This window comes from Calonectris borealis, chromosome 8, assembly GCF_964195595.1.
Source record: "Calonectris borealis chromosome 8, bCalBor7.hap1.2, whole genome shotgun sequence".
In the NCBI taxonomy this organism is placed as follows: domain Eukaryota; kingdom Metazoa; phylum Chordata; class Aves; order Procellariiformes; family Procellariidae; genus Calonectris; species Calonectris borealis.
Window position 1 is genome coordinate 8,041,722 of NC_134319.1, and position 23,476 is coordinate 8,065,197.

At 36.6% G+C, this 23,476-nt stretch overlaps 1 protein-coding gene across 6 annotated transcripts in view; it reads left to right on the forward strand.

Moving 5' to 3' along the window:
• FAF1 (Fas associated factor 1) overlaps positions 1-23,476 on the forward strand; it is a 174,585-nt gene that overhangs the window by 116,965 nt on the left and 34,144 nt on the right. For all 6 annotated transcript variants that reach the window (XM_075155797.1, XM_075155795.1, XM_075155793.1 and 3 more), the window contains 2 exons: positions 936-1,017; positions 10,212-10,366. In XM_075155797.1, the coding sequence (XP_075011898.1) occupies positions 936-1,017; positions 10,212-10,366 (237 nt within the window). The remainder of the gene's footprint in view (positions 1-935; positions 1,018-10,211; positions 10,367-23,476) is intronic.

Genomic DNA, 23,476 nt, shown 5'->3' on the forward strand with positions numbered 1-23,476 from the left:
GCTTAGCCTGTGCAATTCTTTTTACAAACTAAGTAAAATTTAGTGAATAATGAAAATGAAAATAAACCAAATGTACCTATTTTCTTGTGGGATCATAGCACATTTAGGCGTCCTAATCTAATTTATTTTATGCTTTGCTTTGTTAGAACTGTTTCTGAGATAAAATTATTTCTCAGTCTAAGTTAGAGTGACAGCTTCTTGCCTTATTTAATTTGCCACGAATTAATATCATTACTTAATTACGTAAGGGTCCTGAAGGATGATAAAGACTCTGATTATGTATAATAATTTTAATATGACATACAGGAACAGAAAAGCTGAAACTGATTAATATTGATACATATAGAGAGAGTTGCAATAAGAGTTTTCACAGTAATGAAGTGGTTGGATAAATCTCTACTTTTAAAAAATATAGAAATGCTGCTCTTTTTTAACTTTATACCACCAAATCATACATTGTTAAACAGTTGCCATGTTTCATCAAACAGGTAGAAGCTGCAAACTAATATACTGCAAAGTAATGCAAAGTTTATATGCCTTCTGTTTTTACTCCTCTGTGATGAAATGTTCATTTATATATATGAGATGCATTAATGTGTAATACAAGAATAGCCTTCAATTAACCTTTAAGAATATAATAAAGAAAGGAAATAAGTTATGATTGAAAAATTATGTAGAACTTAAGGTGTCTATGTGTGTAAACAGAAAGTTTTTATGATAAAATTTGTAAGGTAGTAGTTAGTTACTTTGAGCTTTTGAATGTTGGGAGACAGATGGCTTCTAAATATTTCCCTTCTGTTCTTTAAAAGTGTAGTACTTCATCTTTCTAAAGGTTTAGCCCAATGCATTATATTTACAGAATATATGAAGAGGTAGAATATTGAAATTACTTATTTTTGTAATTTTTTATTAATTGGAAATTTTATCTCAAATAGATACGGTGACTGCCATCCTGTTTATTTTATTGGATCATTAGAGGCTGCTTTTCAAGAAGCCTTCTATGGAAAAGCTAGAGATGTAAGTGTGTATTAAAACTACTTTATTTAATATAGGGGGAAAATGGAAATCACTGTAAATGTTTCATCTTTATTTTAAAAAAGGGAAACTACATTTCGGAGTTATCTTGGTTTTATTGTTTGTGAAGAGTTATACTCATTTAGTTGACTGATTAAAATACTTACCCTGGTTGTTGAAATTACGATGAATAACTCACGCTTCCTAATCATTCAGGCAGTATTTTTGTGGGAGTCCTTCAGTCATCAGAGCTACTCTTTTTCTTTTTTTTTTCTCCCCCTCCCTTTTCTTCCTGAAATAATGGTGTCCTAGCACCAGATAACACTGGCTGCGAGTCTTGTGGTTGACAAGTTCAACGTTGCATGTTGGTAACTCCTTTGAAGGATGGCTAATGAAATTGTAAATTTAAATTGAAAGGTCTCTGAAATACAGTGCGCTGTTTTTCTTTGTACAGCCTTTATCTGCCAAATAAATTCCAGTACTAAGGTTTGGTTATTTAGTTTTTCTGTACATCCAGCCAGATGTCTCAAGTTTCTGTTATTCCATGCACAGTTTTAAAATCAGTATTTTAATAAAATTAGAAGGGGGATAGTTTATTTAAGTTTTGGTGACTTGATTCACTGAGGAGAAACCCAAACCCCTGCATAATTAAGCATAGATAAAGCTGAAACACAAACAAGAAAATCGTGCTGTTTAAATTTACTTTTTGTTGTCTTCATAGCTATTTAATTTTAAAATGAAGAATGTTTTGGCTTCCTGTAGTTGCTCATATTGGAAGGAACAGCTATATTATGTTAGGGACTGTTCTGATAAGTGTGCAGTGTTATGAATCTACACTGTATAGCTTAACACATACTTAACATGCTGTGTTTAAACTCTAAGTTTAGTGAATATTTTCATGTCTTTGTGCAGATTTCAGAACATAAATGGATACATAATAATTCAACGGCAAAGCATTAATTTATAATAACTCATTAAAGTGAACCTTAATGCATGTTTAAAAGAAATTATATTAATTCAACAAGAAAAGTGTTTGAGTTAGGAAGTTCACTTTGTGTCATTTTATCAGAAATGGTTGACAGTGTATCAGTATAATAATGGATGAGAGCCCATTAGGAGCTTTCATAAATTTTTTTTATACCTATAAATCTGATATTAATGCAGTGCAGTTACTTAGTATTTTAATACTCAAAGTAATTTTTATACTGCTTACGTAGCACATCTGAAATTCATGTCACCTTACGTTTCTACTCTTTTGTGATGTATTCAGACCAGATCCTCATCAGGATAAAGTTATATATTTAGGAAAGTATTATTTTTGTGGGTTTTTTCTTTAATTTTTTTTTTTTCTGAATATTGCCTAATTTTTGAAAGCTCTGCTTCCCAACTACCCTGTGGAATATTTTTATTGTAACGTTCTGATTTTAAACAAAGGTATGAGAATGTATAAATACCATTTATTTTTACTGCTTTTTTCCTATTACAAACAAGTTCTTTCAGTACTGCCTCCTGGAATTCATAATTAAGGAAAGGGATACATTATTTTATATTTTTATAATTACATTTCATAAAATAATTCAATACGTATAGCAGTATAAGAAAAAAAACTTAGGAGAAATTGCAACCTGTATGTCTTGTCTTCTAATTTATACTATGGAGGGCACTTAATTTTACCAGGGCAACAGATGAGCTTCAGGCACCAGCATTCTTCACTTGAAGTGAGAAATTGAGTTCCAAGAGTAAATAAAAACAAGATTGAAGGTTTAAATCCTCTGCTAGGCTTTTTGAACTTATATACTCATTAAATGTTTATTGGAGTGGTGGGATTACGAAGGATTTGGGTAGCTTCATCAACTGGTATATACTTAATCACTAAGTAAAACACTACATTTGATAGAGTGTTTCTCACGATGCCACACTCAATCCATCTTAATGAAAACCGCTTCAAACTGATTTAATTTGAGAGCACTTGGCAGCTTGAGTGCTCAGAGATCTTAGCCTTCTCTTGACAAATTCTCAACGCTGTCCAGAGCAGAAGGTGCACTCTACAGTTCAGGTCTAGTGAGACAGCCGTCAGCTATGTTTTTAATCTATATTGTGGATACTTTTTCCCTCAAAAAAAAAATCCCATCATATATGAACTTGAAGCCTTTTTGCAGAAATATTTTAATTTGGGTTATTTAAGAAAATGAATTTATGTCAGAACATGTGTTTTAAACACAGATTATGGGTTAAAATTCTTTTTAAGAAAATAGATGTTGTTCTGTTAAATCTTAATGTCTTTTCTTTTCATGTGTTGGAAAGGATGGTAATTCATAGTTGTTTATGAAAATGTTACTTGAAAAAGAAATACCTTGTAAAAAAAGTTTAGGTGTTTGTCTGTTACCTATGTTTTGTTTAGCTTTTATTATCGTAGCTTTTCATTTCGAGTCTTCAGATAGTTGAGATTAACATACATGATGGGTATCTTTTTTCCTTTAGAGCAACTGCTACCATGATAGTGCCAGTTTTAGGTAGGAGAGATGGAATGAGGTCAAATGTAGCTCTACTTTAAAACCTGTATATCTCTTTAGCACAAAAATACAATAGCCAAGATATAGAGCTTTGCCTTTAACAACCGGTGTCCTCAGCAATGAAATCCCCAGTTACCTCCTGCAGCCTGATAGTTAAGGGCATTGTTCATTTCCAAGGCTTATTGTATATGTAACACAAGAAAATATTTTCTTTTTTTTTTTTTTTTAAATTGGGTCAGGAAGAGAAAGAGAGACAGAGGTTTATTAAATTAACAGATAAGTTGTTCTTTTGTGAAAGTCTTCCTCTAATTACTGTGCCAGTTGGAAAGAAGCATTTCTCTGTTACATTAGTTTATGAAGAATAAGCTTACTCTTGCTCAAGTAGCTACACTATCATAGAAATAGCTAGACCTGATGCCATGGAAGAAATCTTATAATGGGCAGTTTTAAACAAGATGTCTGGGGGAGGTTTCTTTGCAACTGAAAGCAGTTTGTGGGTGCCTTGTGTTCTGAAACATCAGGGGGTTTATCCTAACTTAGGGCCGTATTGTTATTAATACACAATCTTAATCGCTATATTGAATCTCACTGAGCTATTTACTTGAATAATACGAAAGTATTTTCTTTTATTGGAGCTTGTTTGCCTTTTCATTTTTATAGGTGGTTGCTACTCTTTTATTATGAGAAAGAATAAAGACATCTGCTTTACCTTTTCAGGAGCTCTAATCTTTATATACCTTGGTCAGATCACCTCCTGCTCCTATCTCAACCTTTCTGTCCACTGACTTTTAATAAATATGTGAAACATCTCTCTTAGCACAGATTGGTATTGTCACCTCGATATATATTCCTGCATACTGAAGATGAACCATGTTTTTCTTCTCCTTGAATTCTGTCTTTTAGGTTCAATTTAGTGGCAGGACCATCCCTCTCACATATGGGTACTTTATTTCCTGAATATCTAGAAGAAAGTATGCTCTTTCCATGATCTGGCATGTTCAAATGAAAGTTTGTTTTTTTTTTTCCTGGTGGTAGCAGGATATTCCTTCATACAGGGCTTTCTGTAGTATCATTTTTATCTGTGTAACTCAGAAAACTGTCCCTTGTTATTATTTCAGCTAATTAAGTTCATGAACTTAATACAGAAAAAAGATTCATGGAGATAATTATTCTGATTTCTGTTAGAGCATGTTATAGAAACAGCATTGACTATTCTCCAGTCGTCTTGTCTCAGAAAAGAAATTTGAAGTCTGTCTTTTAGATGCTACGTTGAGTAGAAGCGAGAGGTTGTTCTGAATCCCAATTGCAGGATGGCTTTTTGGTTTAGTCATTGTCATCTATTTTTCCCCACCTATTCCCTAAATATTGCGGAGTGATGTCAAGGAGTACAGGTTCACCACCACCTTTTAGTTTGACTCCAGACACATTTCAAATCAAGTTAAATTGCTACCCCTACATTTTGTAAGGGGCTTGATCATATTGTGTATCCTAGGTGTGCTTTGAAAACGCATCTGTAGTTGAGCTGTCTGAGGGTCCTAGATGGAGAAATTACTACTTTACAGATTCCGACTAAACATAAATAACCTGAACACTAATCTACATGGTCTGGCTGAAACTGTAGAGGACAGGTATAGAAGTATAACTCCAGGTTCCCGGGAAGAGTAAAGCAGCTACGCTATGGTAGGTGTCAGTACATAAATTGCAATTAAGTCCCAGTTAGTCACCTACATTTCCTTTCCAGTCTTGCCTGATGTGTCTGTGTGTTAGCAGTTCTGTCTTTTCATTCTTCAATTAATTCTGAATTTGTGGATAATTGTTGTTTAGAAATTTTTGCTACAACATACCAGCTTACTAGTCTCACTGTGTGCCTACACGCCCTTTATTCTGCTTCATCTTTCATATCTGGAAGATTAGTCCTGGATATGGGTCTCTCTTCAGCGTTCTCTGTACTTGATATTAAATAGTGAAAGTTTATTGAAATTGTTTGCCACACTCTACATTTCCTCTTCTTTCAAAGCCTATGATTTGTAGCTCTTATTTGACTTTGGTTTTAATTACTGGGTATTCTTTGCAGTATGTAAGATATCACTACAAGTTCAATTGATTGAAACAGAGATAGAACAGTATGATAGGATCAAATATTTGGAAGATGAAAGTAGACTAAATGAAGCTTGAAATAAAACACAGCTTTACCTGGGAGAGTGGTTAGCCATTTGAACAGCTTACCATGGTTCATGTGGATTCTCCGTCACTGATGGTTTTTTGAGGCTAGGTGTTTTACTGAAAGATAAAATTACTGAAAGATTAAATTAGGAATTAGTTTAGGGATGTCTTATGCCATGTATAATACAGAATATTACAGGAATCATCTCACTCTCACGTTAGGAACCTGTACAGTTTAGTTCAGATCGCCTTGGTGTTAGAGAAGGTTTGTATTCTGCTTAGGGAAAGATTGTGCATGATAGAAGTAGCTGTGTCCAAGAAGGCTGATCATATGATCTCCAAGATCACCTTGGAGAGGTGGATCAAATTGTACACTTCAAAGGCTTAAAGAGGTACAAATGTGTCCTTTTGTTCATTTAAATTAGCTCTCACTACTTAAAACCTGGAAGAAAAACGAACATCTTGATTCGTTAGTCTACCAGCTTGAAAGAACATTCATGCTTCTAGCAGATGTTACATTGTGAACATTTTGGTCTCAATTATTACTTGAATTTGTGAACCTGAGATTCAAAAATAACCATTCGGGTCTGTGTTTTTGCTGACCCTTATGACTATCACTGTTCTCATTCTAGTTCATATTCTTCTGAGGTATTTAAATTATTCACGTTATTAGGAACTGGCTGAGAAGCTTGGATATCCCATTACTCAGTGATTATCAATTTAGTCTCTCAACCTCTTGAAGATCTGTGTTTCTTTTTGCCTCAGTGCCAACTTTTCCTTCATTTCTTCTAATTCTGTACAAAGGGCATTAACTTTCCTGAAGTTCCAAAATGCAAAAATGGCCAAGTGGACGGCACAGCCATTTTGGTACATAGGACAGATCTTTAATGTGTTTGTCTCATGTGTGGGATTGTACATGCATGTTAGATCTCTTGGTCAGTTTATGTGGCAGGAGGCTGCTATACTTTGGATGATGCGGCAGAGAGGTTTCACGGTGCAAGGCTCCAGCTGGGAGGACGATGCCTCTCAGGGGGCTGCCCTTCTGCAGTACAGTGTCCATCTACAGCCCGCGTTTCCTTCCAGGGTGCCACGTGCCAGGCGTATTCCATCAACAGATCAAAATCAGGCAGGAGAGGGCTGCAGCACTTCACAGCAAATACATAGAGGTGGGTGTGAGGCAAGGGAGCAGAGGCACGGCCGACTGAGTCTCATGCAGTCTGAATGCAACAGAGGTTGCAGAGAAAAATGCTTGAGGTCTGGATTTTTTAAGGTGTTTAGATAGCCAAGATGCTGAAAACAGTTAGCACCTCTTTCTCATGGCCCTTTTTCCTCTGAAATAAAATGAAACCTGGAGCTTAGAGTTCAAGTTTTTAGGACCTTAAGTCTTACTGACATTGATGAGACTTACATTCCTGAGTATGTTTGTAAATCCAGGCCCCTTCTGAAAATTCCAGTGTGTGACTGCCTGGTCTTCAGCATCCACATACTCTGAAAAATACATCTCTTGATGGCTTAAGTTCCTGAAGTCCTAAGGCCTTTGGAAGTCCATCAGCTATTCAGCACTTAGAACCTTTTCAGTATCCCATACCTTCATAGGGACTAGTAAAAGTTCTTCCCCATCAGATTTTTTTTTTCTTGGTTAAAATTTTTTGGTAAGTATATAACCCCTGAGTCATTATGTTTTTGAGAAATCCAACGCAGAACAGACTAGTGCTCCATTAGTAGGCTTCTTTTATGAAAGTCAAGACTGTTCAACAGTTTAGTAAGCCTATTTTATTAGTATTGATTAAAAAATTCCCAGTATTAGTCATTATAGAATCCTAGAATTTACTCTGATTTTTAAAAAGCTTGAAAAAAAACCAACAAAAACCTGCTTATAAATATATACTCCATGGGTTAATGAAAAAAAAAAAAAAAACCGAAAAAAACCCAAAACAACAAAACCAAACCACACAACAGCAGCAACAACAACAAACTCCAAGCCTTTTGCAATAATGCATTTTTCCAAGGAAAAAGTACCCCTGGCTTCCACTAAGATTTTTCAAAATTGTGTTTCAGCACTTCAGTTCCTCCTGCTACCTCTTTTCATTTGTCCTAGCAGTATGCCTATGCCTGACCTTAACATTTTGGATGAATTATCAGACACAAGTTGAGTCTTTTACATGTGATAGAGTTTAGTCTTTGCATGGTGAAATTTGTTGATGCAACAAAAATTACATTCACTGAAGTAGCTCAGTGTAAACATCTATTGTGTATGTGCCTGTTCTGTTTACTAAAATTTGCCCCTAAATCTTTAAGCCTAAAACTGTACATATTTTGAAACATTCTGTTGTATGGAATCTCATATTTAACAGTTTCATGGGGTTGTTTCTTTGGAAGTAAAAGTGTTTCTCAAGAGCCTTTTTTTCTATCCGCTCCCAGTGAAAAGAGGAGAGCAAAGCCATCCGCTTACCACAAAGCAGTGCCACCACAAAGGAAAGATTAAGGGTTTAGAGAGAGGTCAATGTGGGTTTTTCTCTAACTAAACACTTTCCTAAAGTTTCCTTGTGGAAAAAATAATGAAGTCATCTCAGAGTTTTTAAAGAATTTTTATTTCTTTTTCACCGTCTGCATTCGCTTGTCTTCTCAGCATGGATGTTTAATCTTTCTAGGCTTTGTGAATTGGTCCAAATGAATAAGTGGTGAGCTGTCTCTCTAGGAGCTAGAGGCTTATTCTAAGGCCCTAATCACTGAGTAAACACATCTTTGCCCTCCCTCTCTTACAACTGCTATATAATAGTCGAGATTCTAGCACAGTAACCTGGATATTGCAGGGATCGACGCTTTGAAATGCAGAATGGCTGATCCTCAAAAACAGACAGTGCCTGATCTTCCCCTGCCTCTTTCTTCCTTTTAAATTAAATATCACCACAGAAATGCTGTTTTATTGCTTGATATTGTGCATCAGTGCCCTGGATTTTCAAGTTTAGTTTCAGTCAACGTTGTTGGCTGCACTTATATGGATCTCTGCATGTTGGGCTTATTAATGGCCCTTCCTGGCACATGTGTACATAGTTCTGAAGAACATTTAAATTAAATTAGACAAACATTAATGCAAATTACTAATCCCTTTCCCAAAGTCTAATGTTCAAATGTATTCTTCTTTTTATAAACAGTCATTAAGTTTTGTCCAAAGCCAGCATATGAGATGATAGCCATACAGGTTTTTTTACAAAGACAGCTTATCTCAAATTTGCATCCCATATCTTGCTATATCAGTACACATCAATATCTAGTGTTCAGTGTTACTTCTGATGAAGAGATTTGAAATTACTTAAAACAAAAGCCTGAAAGTAGCATTTACCATATTGTCTCAGCAACTATGTTCAAGTAGGATTTTAAAATAAAGTAAGTAATATATATGGGTGTGGGGGAATGGAAAGTTGTAATTTTCTGAATGGTATTTATACTTCATTGAATACCAGATATAGGATCATGGTCCTTAACTAGCCCATAGTTTCCCTATGTTTTTCTCAGTCTGCTTTCTATCTTTACGTACACATAGACTCATTTTCCAAAAGGTGGTCTGTGTGTGTCATGGGGACACAGCACAGCTCTATGCTGCTGGCAGTGAAGCTCAAATATTACTTCATAGGGTTTCAGAAGAACGTGGCACAGAATATTTTGTTTCAAGAGACCACAAACACTACCCTCAACATCTAGTCTTCGCTAACGTGGTAACTACAATGAGATATATCAGCACTCACAAATTCAATGTGGGATTTGATCCATGTCTCACGTACCCCTTCCCTTGTGTCTTACACGTTCACGGTGCTGGGGTGGCTACCTTGCTCCTCAGCTCCTCGAGAGATGTAGCCAGCTGGGCTGACACATGGCCTTTTGACCAGCTACACATCAACTTACGAAGTCGGTGAGAGGATGTGCTGTGGGCCTCCCCACATCATACGGCTGGATGGAGAGCTGCCAAAACATCCAGCATGTAGCGTCGCAGGCTTTGGGACTGTAGGCAGCTGTATTGTTACTTACTCATTTTCCTCTTTATTTGGCTACAGATGGGGTGATAACAACACGGTGTCATTTTTTCAGGTTGTTTATAATGGTTTTGTATCATAGATGCTTTTGTATCAAGAGGCGTGTTCCTTGCTCAGTGAATTGTTCCAAAGGTTATCTTTATTAGGCAGCAAGCCAAAAAAGTTCACTCATTTCTTAAGCTAAGTCTGTTAATAGGTTTTTGTTTTTCATTCAAAAGTTGTTATTTTCATGTTCTAAGCATATAATATATTGTGTTTTGGTACCCGAAATAAAATATTAGGAAGCATTGAGAAGACTTACAGATTTGGAGGGATGGACCATTTGACTTGAAATCTACTGGGTTTTTTTTCTCCTGTGTGTCCGCATTGAGATACTCGTCACCCTCGATAAACACCATCGGGCGTACTAACACACAAATCTGCAGCAGTGGTTTTAAGTTACTAACCAGTCTGAGGAAGTTTTCACTGATGTTTTCTCATGTCTTTTCAGAGAAAGCTTCTTGCTATCTACCTCCACCATGATGAAAGTGTACTAACCAATGTCTTCTGCTCACAAATGCTCTGTGCTGAATCTATTGTCTCCTATCTGAGTCAGAACTTCATAACCTGGGCATGGGACATGACAAAAGAAGCAAACAGAGCAAGGTAAGACTCTTTGGACTGTGAGTGGAGCAGCTTTTCTCTCAAGGAAGACCCTTATCTCTGTGTCATGTCTGTGTATCACATCTTTTGTTGCTTGATATTTATTTGAACTAAAAACTTCATGCTCGTTCTTAGCTGATCAATGAAAATTGGACCCTCCTTGTTTTCATTCCAAAGTGACTTCTTATTCCTGTGTAGGACAAAATAGTTAAAGAAATTATTTCTGCCTTTTTTTTTTTTTCCTTCTAGTTTATTTTGCAAACATTGTTCTAGGAACATGTCTTCATGGTTTTGCATTGCAGTGCCATGATATTATGTGACTCTAATTGTATGTATGTAGGTATAACTGCATTAGAATTGTCTGGCATAACAACTACTCTTGTTAATAAAAATCTTATTAAAAAAGTAATATTCATGTGATAAATGTATATTAAAAACAGATTATGCAAAAAATTAAAGCTTGCAATTCATATGAACTTTTTTGAACTACAAGTTTCTTACAGAACATTCCTTTGGTAATGTTCAGATGTTTTGATAGTTTTTAATATAATAAAAGCTATCCTATGTCTTAGAGAGCCCATCATTTTGCTGATGAGTAAAGAAATTAAAAAACTAGATTCCACCTCCTTCTACAGCTTTTATGTGTTACCAACAAATTTTCTTATCTTTATATTAAGACCTCTCTCTCCTTCAGTTATTTATCAGTGGATCATAATCTATTGAAAATAATGTTTTTATGATTATACTTATTATATTTAGAAATCAGACTTGTTTGATTTTCCAACTTGGACCTTATTTCATCACCTTTATTTACACAGAAGACGACTGCTTGCCAGGATAATGTCTTGCTTATATTACTATAATAACTGTTATTCCAACTTTTGAACAAAAGATGCAACAGTCATTTGGTCTGGGATAAGATTGCCACTTTTTTACAGAATTCCATTGGTTATTGAACAATTAGAAGTACATATTTATGTTTCTTTCCCTTTTGGATTACTAGAAATTTGGTATCTTTATAGAGCATTCATGCATTCCTATTCTTAAACACATAAATTGTAGTTAATATTTCTTTGCTGAAAGTGGGCATGGAGAACAGAACTAATACACTTTTTAAGTGACGCTTGTGTTTCAGAGGAATTCCTCACTCGACCTTCTGCGTTTCGTCTTTGGACGAATCAGCAGCTATGTTCCTAGTTTAAATTATTCCAGGGAACAGTTAAAGATTATGGAAAAAAGCAGTTGCAAGAACAGATAAAAAGTTTTTAGAAAAAAAGAGAGAGTGAGGAAAAAGAAACATCTAGGTTCTTTCATGGGACCAAATACATAGACTGGAAAGTTGCTTAAGTCTTTTGGTATTGCCATTCATGGGCAGTAAGGAGCCTCCTCCTTTTCTTTTATCCCACAAGTTGGTGTAGAAGGAAACACTATTTCTAAACCATCTGTAGTGGCTAAGTTCAGTTGACTACCTGCTGTTCTATTGTTCGCTTTTCCATTTAATTCTCTAGTTTCTTTTATTTTACAATGACAAAAAATTGCAGTGTAGTTTCTTTTGAAAAACTGTGTTTGAGGGGTTTTTTATGACTGACGATCAACAGCCATGTAATTGCTTTGTTGTGTTTTACTAAAGAAATCTATTAAGTAGCACAACTTTGATACACTAGTAATAAGAGTTTGCAGGTTACAGAGACACCTGTGGTGACCAAAGCGACAGAAGCTGCTTATTAGAAAGAGCCTGTACAGCTGTGTCCTATTAACTCCTTATGACACTTCTTAAACACAAAATAAAGGGCTTGTTTAAGGCTTTATAGCTATTCTCAATGAACCTAGTCACCGATTGTGCCGTATGATAGGGTTTTTAAGCCTTCATTTTTTGCTTTCTATTAACAACAACAAAGAAACTGTCATATTAACAGTGAGGTCAAAAAATAGTGAGGGGTAAACAAGGCATGCTGGCTCGAATTAATAATTTCTCGGTTGTGTTTAGTGTCACATCCTGCTCCTTAGACTGTGATTTCTTCAGAGGGGGCATGATGCTTCCTTCTCCCTTTGGAGAGTGCCAATGCACTGTGGGCATTCCCATAAATAAATACTCAGTACCTCTGTTTAATTACTACCTTTCATTATGTGACACAACAACAGTGGCCTTGGAGCCTATTCTGCTCTCTATCCCTATGAATACAGTTGCACGTCGCTTTTTAATTTGAATGGTGAGAAGACAACAGCAACAGCAGAAGGAACTGCTTTTTGCGTGCTGGTGTAGCCCAAGAGCGACTTATTTGCGCTGTTACAATTGCATTAGTGGAAAAGGCAGGGTGGGAAGGCAGAGGAATCTGGTGCGCTTTATTTACAGCAATCAATAGGGGCACCTCAATGTCCATAGTAAAAGACAGCATTTCAGTACTGTAGCGTGGCATGAATAAATTCAAACAGATATAAATACTTTCCTCAAAAATCTTGAATATTCTGCTTTTTTTCTTACTCTTTGCTGTCCTTTTTCTGACATCTATGGATGTCACTCTGTTCCAAAAACAGTCTTAATAGTAGTTTCCATTTTTCTCAGGATGGGAGTCCATCCTGAACACTGTAGAACAAAACCAGCTCCAAAATCTTGTCATTTTTCCTGATTTTTTTGGTATGTTCCTTGGCTGACACTGGTGTAGGGATGTGCTTTGAATCCTGCATTACTGTACGCTAGCACTTTTCAATCTTGCTCTTCAACACCCATTGCAACAGAGTGAAAAGAGTTCTGTAGGTAGGACTAGAAGTAAAACGCTGTGTGCAAGCACCAGGAAAGCATAAGCATTACAACTTTGGGAGTCGGATTTTTAAAAATTTCTAATTACAGCCACCCAGGACTGTTACTTTGTCAAACTGAAGGAGAACTCTAGTTAATATAGTTAAGAGGATGTTTTGTTTTGGCTTCCACAGCTTTTAATTGCCTCTGACATAAGGTTTGCAGGAAAGGGAGCAATTACTTGGGTTAAGTGCTGCAAATTATGAATCTTTTCATTACTAGAATTAAAAAATCATAATAAAAGGCACAAAATAATATAATAAAATAATTAGCCCTCATTTAGTAAAATAATGTGGTGGTTTTTATAATACTGTTAAGGAATCTACATGAAAGCTTTATCGCCTATAGTTCAGACTTTAGTTTAGTGAGCAACTGTTTGGAATATTCTTGTAATTTATGTTGTCCGTGGTCAAAGGAGGAAAAAAACCCACAAAGCTACAGGTATATGTTTTACTTTCTTGTTATGTTCCACTTAATTTGGGGTGAATCATGAGCTTAAAAAATCACTGTTTTCTTTTCATTGCTTGCTATGGAGATTTGCTACCATGCCACTCCAAACAGCAGGAATACGCTTACGGGAGGTGTCAGGGCGGTAGTAGTGGTGTGTGACAGCAGTGGTGTTGACAATTCTGGCCCACCTTTTGGTCCGAGCATGCGGCTGCAGCAGCTCACGAGCTGCGTCGGGCCATCACATGGGCTGAGCGATTCCTCGGGTTTCCGGAGAGGTTATGGGGTAGATAAGCAGGAGAGCCAGACATGAACAGCTATAGTTCTGGCATTTTCTGACTTCAAGGAGTTGACTAAATACCATTATTCTAATATAATTATGTGCGTGTGTGTGTGAGCTATATATATATGTGTGTATATATATGTATGCAAGCACATGCCTAACTATTTTTGTTAATTCATTAATATACATTAATATAATATATTTGTATCCCGGATAGATACACAGTGAATATATATACATACGTATATACCTACACATGCACACATACCCTTATGTTTGTACACACAGCATTTACAAACATCGATTATGCATAATATTAACAGATTTCCAATGTACATAATGTTTGCCAAGCAAAGCCATGCCCAAACCATGAAACAGTGACTCGAATGTCTGTAGAAGCTTTTTAGCTTTTGATATCGTTGCCCTTGGGCGCTGTATTTCAAGGTGTTGCCAACTTTTCTCAGCTCTGATGACAGGTACTTGTTAGTTTTAATGTTCAAATGATAGTTTTTCACTTTGCTTAAGCTTAGGAAAGAGTTAATTGACTAAAGCACTTCTCAGCAGCAGGTTGTCTTCACCTGCAATTTCCGTCATCAAGTAATTAGCCATATTCACAGTTGCTGACCCTTAATACTAACCTACTGAATGATGCATGCCTGGATGAAGACCAGTTGACCATATTACTCCAGCTCCCCAATCCTTTTTGATCCTTCAGCAAATATATTGCAGGTGTGGGGTCTGTGAGAGCTGGACTTGGTGAGTTAATTTCTCACTGCCTCTTTAGGAGTGACCGTAGATTCTGTATATGTTGCTTGCAAAACTGTTGGACGTGTTCTTTAGGCACTAAATCCTTAACAGGTTTTACAGAACAGTGTGAAAACCTTTTCTATTGTATTTTGCAATATTTTATTTAATTTACTTTAATAGCAATACAGTGCCAGTCAATAAAAACAGGTCAAAAGTCTAATTAATGTTTTAAAAATAAAGGTTCTCAAACACCAGGCGAGTTTGTCATTTTCTGTATGGTTTGTTTTGAGGAGGAAGAGGAAAGAAGGTGAGGAGGGAACCCTTCTGTTCCATGATTACATCCCACCCGCTCATTTTCTCCTTTTCTGCTTTGCTTTTGATTTTAGTGGCGGTCTTAACAGAATGTCAAGATCAATTTGCAGCATGGTTTAACTCAAGGTTTGCATTCTGCCAGCAGCAATTGTCCTAATGAACAATGCCGTGTGTTCTTGTAACTTCAGAAGCTTTTAGAAGGCTCATGGCAAGGGCAGCATCTAATGACTTTATTAGTGTAGGGTTTCAAAATGGGCTCAGTAATTGTTCACATCTCTTTGTCATCTAGTCATAATTACTGCATAGTATTGTTCGGGGTTGCACTTGTGAATAGTTTCCTAATAGCACTGAAATGAAGGAAAAAGGAAAAGGATAAAAGGTGATTGTCTCTTTAGATGGAGAACAAAACAGCCTGTATATAGATGATGGTTAAACTGTTTATTATACACCCACCAGAAAAGGTAAACTATCCCTGCTTAAGTATTTATTTACTTCAAGGTAATTTCATGGTAGTAGTCTAAAAATGTCCAAATTTGGAAAACTAAAAACCAGCAGAGAATGCATTTTAATCTGATCGTGATAGTCAGATATGGATGTCTCTGTAATATTCAACTATAAATAGAAAGTAGTCTCTCTGTTGATGTGATTAAGGTTTTCAATGCATCATTTTATATGCCGATAGCGATGCTTTAAGGTCATCTGAAAAAAAAAAATTATTAAAACCACAGGAATTAACTAAACTGATACATTTGTAAGCATATATTTTAAGTCCCCATTATAAAACCACATCCTAAAGCAAGTTCTATCCCACTGTACTTAAACTCCAGCATACTTTATTAAACTTGTTGAACAGAAAAGGTGAAAGAATAAAACTCTGTAGTGTCCTGCGCGAAAGAAGTGAAGGCAGAAGAACAGGTAGTCAAGACAGACTTGTTGGGCTGCTTTGAGGAAGGAGAAAGAAGTCATTCGCAGGTCCATTTAAATACAGGAGTCCACAACCGCACCAGTGAAGTCTAATGCTGGATGGAATTGAAGCTGTAGAGAAATTCACATGCATCTGTGCATCTGAATCAACCGTCAGAAGAAGTCATTGAGCTGGCAGAGTCAGAACCGTTTGTACCAAAATGCAGCTGAAAGGTGTGAATGAATCACTTTGGTACTGCCGGGTGCCCGATCCGGACAAAGCTCTCTGCAGAAGTGCAGGTGCCCGTCCTCTTCCTTTAGATTAGGGTGACTCTGCTTTGACCTCTCTGCTCTCCTTTTTGTCACCGTGCCGACTGTCTGTGGGTCTCAGAGAGCTGCAAATAACAGTGTTCACTCTATGCTTAGCCAGAAGGTTCAACTGTACCTGCGTCATTCCTGACCGATGGTTGTCTGATCTAATCTTTGGTGTGAGGGAGGTTTCTCAGCATTTCTCCATAACCAGTTCCAGTACTTGACTTTCACTGCCTTTAGGCAGTTCACACGAATATTTAACTGAAGTTTCTCTTGCAGCAATGAATGACAATTAGATCTTGGTCCACTCAGTAGGCAATGAGGTATTATCTTCCTTTCTGCTGTTGTGTTCTTTGGACTTAGATGGTGCTATTTTTTCCTGCAATTTTCTCAGGCTAAGCAACTGTGATTCCTTCAGCCTTTCCTTGTCCTTTTGTAGACATTTGTTATTGCAACCCTCTTATGGTCCTTCTGTAATTGGTCCACACCTTTACTGATGCACTGTGCCTAAAACTGCCTTCCCAGTGCGAAATACAGAAAGGGGATTATTTCATGTTGTACAAACCATGCTTCTGTTTACTCACCCCAATATGATGCTTGTCTTCTTCACATCATGACTTTTATTCTTCCCTTATTGCTTGATTCTTATTCTGTATTTGTGCAATTGTTCCTCCTACTCGGAGACTTTAATTGACCTTGTTGAAATGCATTTTACATGTTTCTCCGATTTGTGAAGATTAATCTGAGTTCTTTTACTGACTTCCAACGTGCTTGTAGCTTTGCCCACTTTACTAACATTTGTAAAGTAACTAAATGTACTCTCTGTTCTTATCTAGGTTATTATTAAATCTATCTGTAGCAAGCCTTGGATATTCCTTAGCAAATCATATATTACATGCCTTTCTAATATGATAGGTAATAATCAAAGCTACCACTGGTATGCAAGCGCATCTTGTGTTTTCCATTTTTAGTACAGCATTTTTGCAAGGGGTCCAGGTATATTTTATTTATACTTTTACCAATAATTTTGTCTGGTGTCCAGTGGTATCTGAAAGGACAGATTAATGAGTTTCTAGATGGATGTGTTTTAGACTGCACGGGGTTATAAAGTATTTACCTAATCTGTTTGAACCTTGCAGGATGAAATTAGATCTTCCATGTTTTATGAAGAGATAGGTAACCCACTCATCTAGGCTTTACTCTCGCGTAAAGAAAAAGTGGATAAAATCATGCTTTTTACATCCGAATCTCTGGATATTTAGCGTGTGGATACTAAAGAGGATATCCACATCATTTGATTCAGGCTGCTTTATACATCTCTAAAACATGCCTTCTATCTGTTGCTCATTCCCCCTTGTGTTGGAGTCAACAGTTATGACCCTACCAATGTCAGTAAGACAATAACTCTGTATTATGAAGACTATGGATAGCAAGGTTATTTTAATATACCATTTCATGACCTCAGCTTTTAATTTTTTTAAAATGTAAATACCTAATACAAAAATGTTATTTTTACATTAACATTTTAATGAGTCTTACATTGACTTTGCACAGTATATAATTATTATTAAAAATCAGAAATCTTGCATATTTAATATTTATCATTGTTTTCTTCATGCTCAAGAAAGAAGTTACCTTTTTTCCACACCCATTTCTGACATTTTAAAGTTTCTTAAAGTAAGGTTGGCCTTGGGAAGTATCTGGCTATAAATAAATCACAGTTTTTTGGGCCAAAATCATCCCGGTTGTGGACTGAACACCAGTTCAGACTGAAAGGGAATAGATATTTTAGAAGAGGCTATAAGATTTTGTCCTGCTGCTGCTTTTTGAGCAGGACTTCAGGCTGAGATGATATAGCAAAAAACATCTCTAGTGCAGCCTTTCTGTTAAAAAGTCCTTTGCAAGAAGTATAGTGGGCACCATGTGCCAAAGGGCGTCATTTTAGGAAGAACGTTTCCAAAGTTTTCCCACCAGTGTGTAAAAATTAAGTAACTACAGGAATATTTATGTGAATAAGAATAACAAATAACCAGATCTCTGTTATTTATGGTGGTAGAGAAAGTAAGGAAAAATTGATCTAAAACTCTATGCATTTTTTTATATTTATTTTAATACATTCTATCCATACATTTCAGAACAGAGTTCTCTCAGTATGGAAGAGAATAAGCCCTTTAGTGCACCAGACAGATTTGCTAATACAATTATTAATTAACCTTAAGGTGCTGGGGAGAGTTTAAGAAAAGCAAAAGCAAAGGAGAGCTTTCAGTTTTTGTTTGAACATATAAAAAACATTCAAAATGTAGCATCAGTGGACTCTCTTTGCACATTCCAGGAGTACACTACAATGTACGATATGCGGCTTGCTCTGCATTAGTTTCCTTCTGCAGGTTTCCTTGATTAACAAAAAAGATCTAGAATTAGCGTTTTAGATTTAGTTGCTCTTTCTGCAACTATACTATGCCATGCCTGCTTGACATTTTTATTTTATTCATAATGTCTTGAGAAGATAGATTAATTTGGGGATGTACGCAGAACTATTCATCCTATCGGATTGTATCATCAGTTTGATTCCAGTAGGTAACTGAAAATTGATACCACAACGAAGCACAGGCATCGAGTAGTTAATATTTGGTTTCAGCAATGACTGGTAGGTGGTGTCCACATCTTTCAAAGCCATGCCAGTTGCCACTTTTCTGAGTAGAAAGAGAAAGGAGACTGAATTCCTCTGCTCTTTTAGAGTCCTTCCGCTGGATCAAGGCCAAGGGCAGCGGGCAGCAGTGCTGCGTTGCGCTGTGATTTTTAATGGAAATGCAGAGGACTGTTATTGCTCAGAATCATCAATTCCTTGCTAAGTTCTTCCTTTAATTCCTCTTCAGTTCTTCAATTCTTTGTAAATTCTTCCTCTACTAGGTAAGAGTAGGAATCGCTGAACCAGTTCACATTGGAAAATACAACATGACGGTTTGGGAGCCAGCGAACGCCTCTGCCTTGTGCCCGCTTTAGGGACTGGGCACCAGAGGTGCTCTTAGCTTACTAAATTGTTTAAATTGAAATATTAAAGGAATATTTATGTTTTTCTACAGTATTTAGCATCACAGCTTTTTTGTTTGTTTGTTCGTATTCATGGTGTGGTAAGGAGGCATCTTGCGTAATCACGGAGCCAAACTTGACTGCAGTAGATCCTGTCCATATGAATAACAAAAATGTGAAAGAACATAACATATGAGCAGGAGATACCTAAAGAAACAATAAGATAATGCCAGTCATTGTAATGATGAAACCCCTCCCGTCGGGAACAGCTGCCGTCTCCCACCTAGGGGTTGGCTTTCTCCTTTGGGCTCCCCCCCAAAAAAGGCAATACATATTTTTTGGTGTAAATAGGTATCATATAGATCAAAAGCTTTTCAGACATCAACAAATACTGAGCTCTGAGATCAACAGTTTTGATGATCAGCACTTCGGCCAGAGGTGGCCAATTTTGTTGTTAAAAATTAAAAGCTGCACGTTCTCACAAAAACATACTATTTCTAAACCCCAGCATTTACAAAGTTCTACATAGCATATCTGAGATCAGGAGCTATGGTAGAGCACAGATTTAAGGTGTAATAAGTATTCCCTTTGGTTTTGAGACTCAGTAATATTTTAAACTTTTTTCAGTAGATTTTTAAAGCTGTTATGTTTTCATAATTGCCTTCTAGGACCTTTTTTTAAGTAATATTAAATAAATTTCATTTTATGATAAAATTACAAAAAAGTTATGCCAGGAGTGTATTTTAATATAATGTATCACATATTAGCTGGTAGGGAATGATAACATTCTTCTCTGGAAAACTAACACGATAACGTGCTACAAACACCATAACCCTTCGCACAGGTTATGCACGTGGAGGGACAGCTGCTGTGCAGTGATCGGCAGCCTCCCAAATTAACATCTTCATTTCACCAGAAAAAATTTTCCTGTGTGCCGCTTTAAATTAAGGAGTGAACTATGTCTAAGAATTAATACCTGTTCAATCTACATTTAAAAAAGATAAGTTTGTAGATTGTTTAGGGTTTGTTTCTGTATTTGTCAAGCCGTGGTCAGTGTCCGTGTTTATTCTGTAGCTTTAATAACTGCTGGTTTCATTGCTAGCGAGTCATGAAAGAAGTTAAGAAATGATGCTGTCTGCCAAAACGATTACTTTTCTTGATGATCTTTATTCTTGTAACTTTCGAGATTATTTTTTTTTTTTAAGTGGATTTTTCCTTCATAAAGTGCTTTTTTTGCCTTTCTCATACTTCTCCCTCCTTGAATATTTTTGTAATTCAAAAATAAAAGGACTAGTATGGTGCCATTTGCCCTCCCTTTCTGGCAGCGTTCCTCTATTTCCACTTTTGGTTGGAGATCACAGTAATCCAGCGTGTTGTGGAAAACGGTTCTCCCCGGAGGGACATCTGGCTCTTTGATGCGCTCCACAGCTCTTGGCAGCTCTGGAGATGCCACTGGAAGATCTGGCACACTTATGCTTAGATGAAAGTAAGAAAATCCCTTGTTAGTGATGTACAGAGTTAAGATACTTCTATTGCACCAAATTGTTTTGGTCCTGCTCATATACTTCTGACAGTAAATATTAGCACAGAGGAGATTTTTTTTTTTTTTGCTGAATATGAATGTGGAAGTAAAAAGGTCTGCAAATACAGAATCAGTAAAGGCAGAAAAGGGGAAAAAAAATGCAAAATCAGTTAAGTAGTTGCAAAATCTATTAAAAGGCATGAGAAAAACCCAACAGGGATCATGAATGAAAATTCAATTCCTACCCATCTAGTAACATGAAAAGAAGTCATGTGTTGCGAGTAATTGCTGAGCACTTATCACTGACCTGTGAAGAGCACGTGCGTGAGTGAGTAATCGCTGGTGAACAGGAGTTACATGGTGTAGGCGTTGGAGGTTGCTGCTCCCATCTCTTTATTCAGTGTTGCATCATTTGACTACCTTCACATTTTTGTTTGCTTTACTACATTTTAGTTCAACAGACAAGTGGGGTCTTACTTGGTTCCAAAGGGCAGGATCTATTTTGGTGGATCATGTTAGTGAGAAGAGTTTCTCGTGTATATTCGCTCTGCTCTGAAGATATGCATTGATAACCACCAGCTGGTCATTCATCCCCCATGAACATCCTCATCGCAGCTGCCCATGCTATAATCTGGACATTAGTTTTTCAAAGTTGGAAGTGCTGGGAAGAAGAGTTGTTTCTCATTCCTCCTCCAAGAAAGACAAAGGCTGCCGCATGGCAGCAGTGGCAAATCTGTGCCATTTGGGTCAGAACTGGCATGTGCTGCTCTTGTAACTGGTACGTGAGCGAGCTGGCCGCTCTCTCTGCGAGCTGAGCAGATTGCAAGAGCAGTGGAGGAAGGGAGGAGATTTGAAAGAGCTGGGCGGATGGCATCAGGGGCTTTAAGAAGTGGCCCCAAGAAAAAAAAAAACATCATGATGGGAGATGTTGGTATCTGGCATCTGTTCTGCTGTTACTCAACCAGGAAAGTATGTGTACCCTTACAACAGCCTGGTATGACGTGCCATTTCCTGAAGCCAGGGAGTTGAAACCTGTTCCCAGCCCTGATTACAGAAGACCCCGAGGTATCATGGTCTGTGAGGTTCTATGTAGTCAGCCAGAAGTTCCATGTGTAAAAATTCATCTCCTGGAAAAAAATTATTTGGGAGATCTTTTAATGTACTGAAATACCTACTTCATTCAGAATTCTCTGCATACAAAATCCATACCTATAAAAGCATATTTTGAGGCTGAGTTATGGATTGATTAAATACAGAATTGATTAAACAAAAAACAACAAACCAAACCAACACCTTTGACTAGTGCAACTAGTATTATAATAGTCTCTTAGTTTCATTCCTTCTAGCAGTATTCTCTACAGCACTTTTTCATCTCCAGTTAAATATTTTGTTTTCACATGAAGCTTGAGTGCTTTTCTTCCATGGTGTGTTGAAGACTGTTAAACAGTTTTAATACACACATTTCAGGAATTCAGTTCAATTGACCCCGTCTTTATTACTTTCAGGAATGAAACCTTGAACACACATAAGACATTTTGCCATGAAAGGTCACCATTGACTTCTGTGAGGCCAAGATTTCACTTAAGTATTCCCACCTTGAAAAGCAAAAATCAAAAAAACATTATTTAGCTTAAGAGTTTATATGTCCAGGCTTTAAGGACACTTTATCTTTACCAGATGTTATGTCTCTACGTAACTATTTTTGACACGGCAGTCCCTATTTGGCTTTTTTGACGTTGTCTTTCTGTGGGATAGTTCTGAATTGCAAAAGACAGAGAATCAAGGAGGCAAGGAAAGGTATTTGCCAGGAACATTTGTGGCTTTGAAATACTCACTGGTTACCCCTGCTCATTGCCTTCCATCCAGCTATGGCCATAGTTATACTACAAATTGTCTCTGAGGAGGGGGTTTTTTTTATACTTCAGGTGCCTTGAACAAGCCCAATGTTGTACTCATCAGGCTTATCAATTTTTAGCCATTTTATTAGATACAATATATATTGATTAAAAAAATTACAATTTTGAATCTTTTCAGTATCTTTGAGAAGGAATGACTTGGAGCGCTTGACATTTTAATGCAGTTTGTCTTTTCAAATAGATTTGGCTTCTAATGCATGTGACAACAGGACTTTGCTCTTCAGTTAGAGCATACATTTCAGAGTAGTTGTTACCTAAAATATTATCATAAGGCATAAGAAAACACACGATTTAAGTTGCCTTTCATGAACATAATTAAGAATTAATAAGCCTGTACCAGTGGCTAGTCCTCAGAATTTCCACTGTTTTGCCTTTTGTGACCCGTGTTATTAAAAGTCCATTATTTTTACAGACTTTATTAAATTGGATCTTATTAAAGCATTCTATATTTGCATTTGGTCTTTCATAATTCATTATTATTATGACATTTACTTTTTACCATCAGATCTGAAAACATATCATAAGCTACCCTTTTCTCTTGAAAGAAATGCTAATTTCAAACAGTCCTCTAATGGAAGAGAAAAGCTTTATCAGTTTTTTCATTTATTCAAGATCGTGTTAAGAATACTAATGCTAGACTTCTGTATGCTAATATCCGAGAGCTTTTTTTGGTCAAAAGCTTAGAATTATTGTTTTTAGACCACACTGCTAAGTATGTCACTGGCAGGGCACTAGTACAAAAGAAAATACAATTCTGAAGTACCACGTTTTACTTCTATGACTGATAAAAACAATTTCTTGATCTTTCATTATTAAATTATGCTTTCGTATGAAATTATACTAT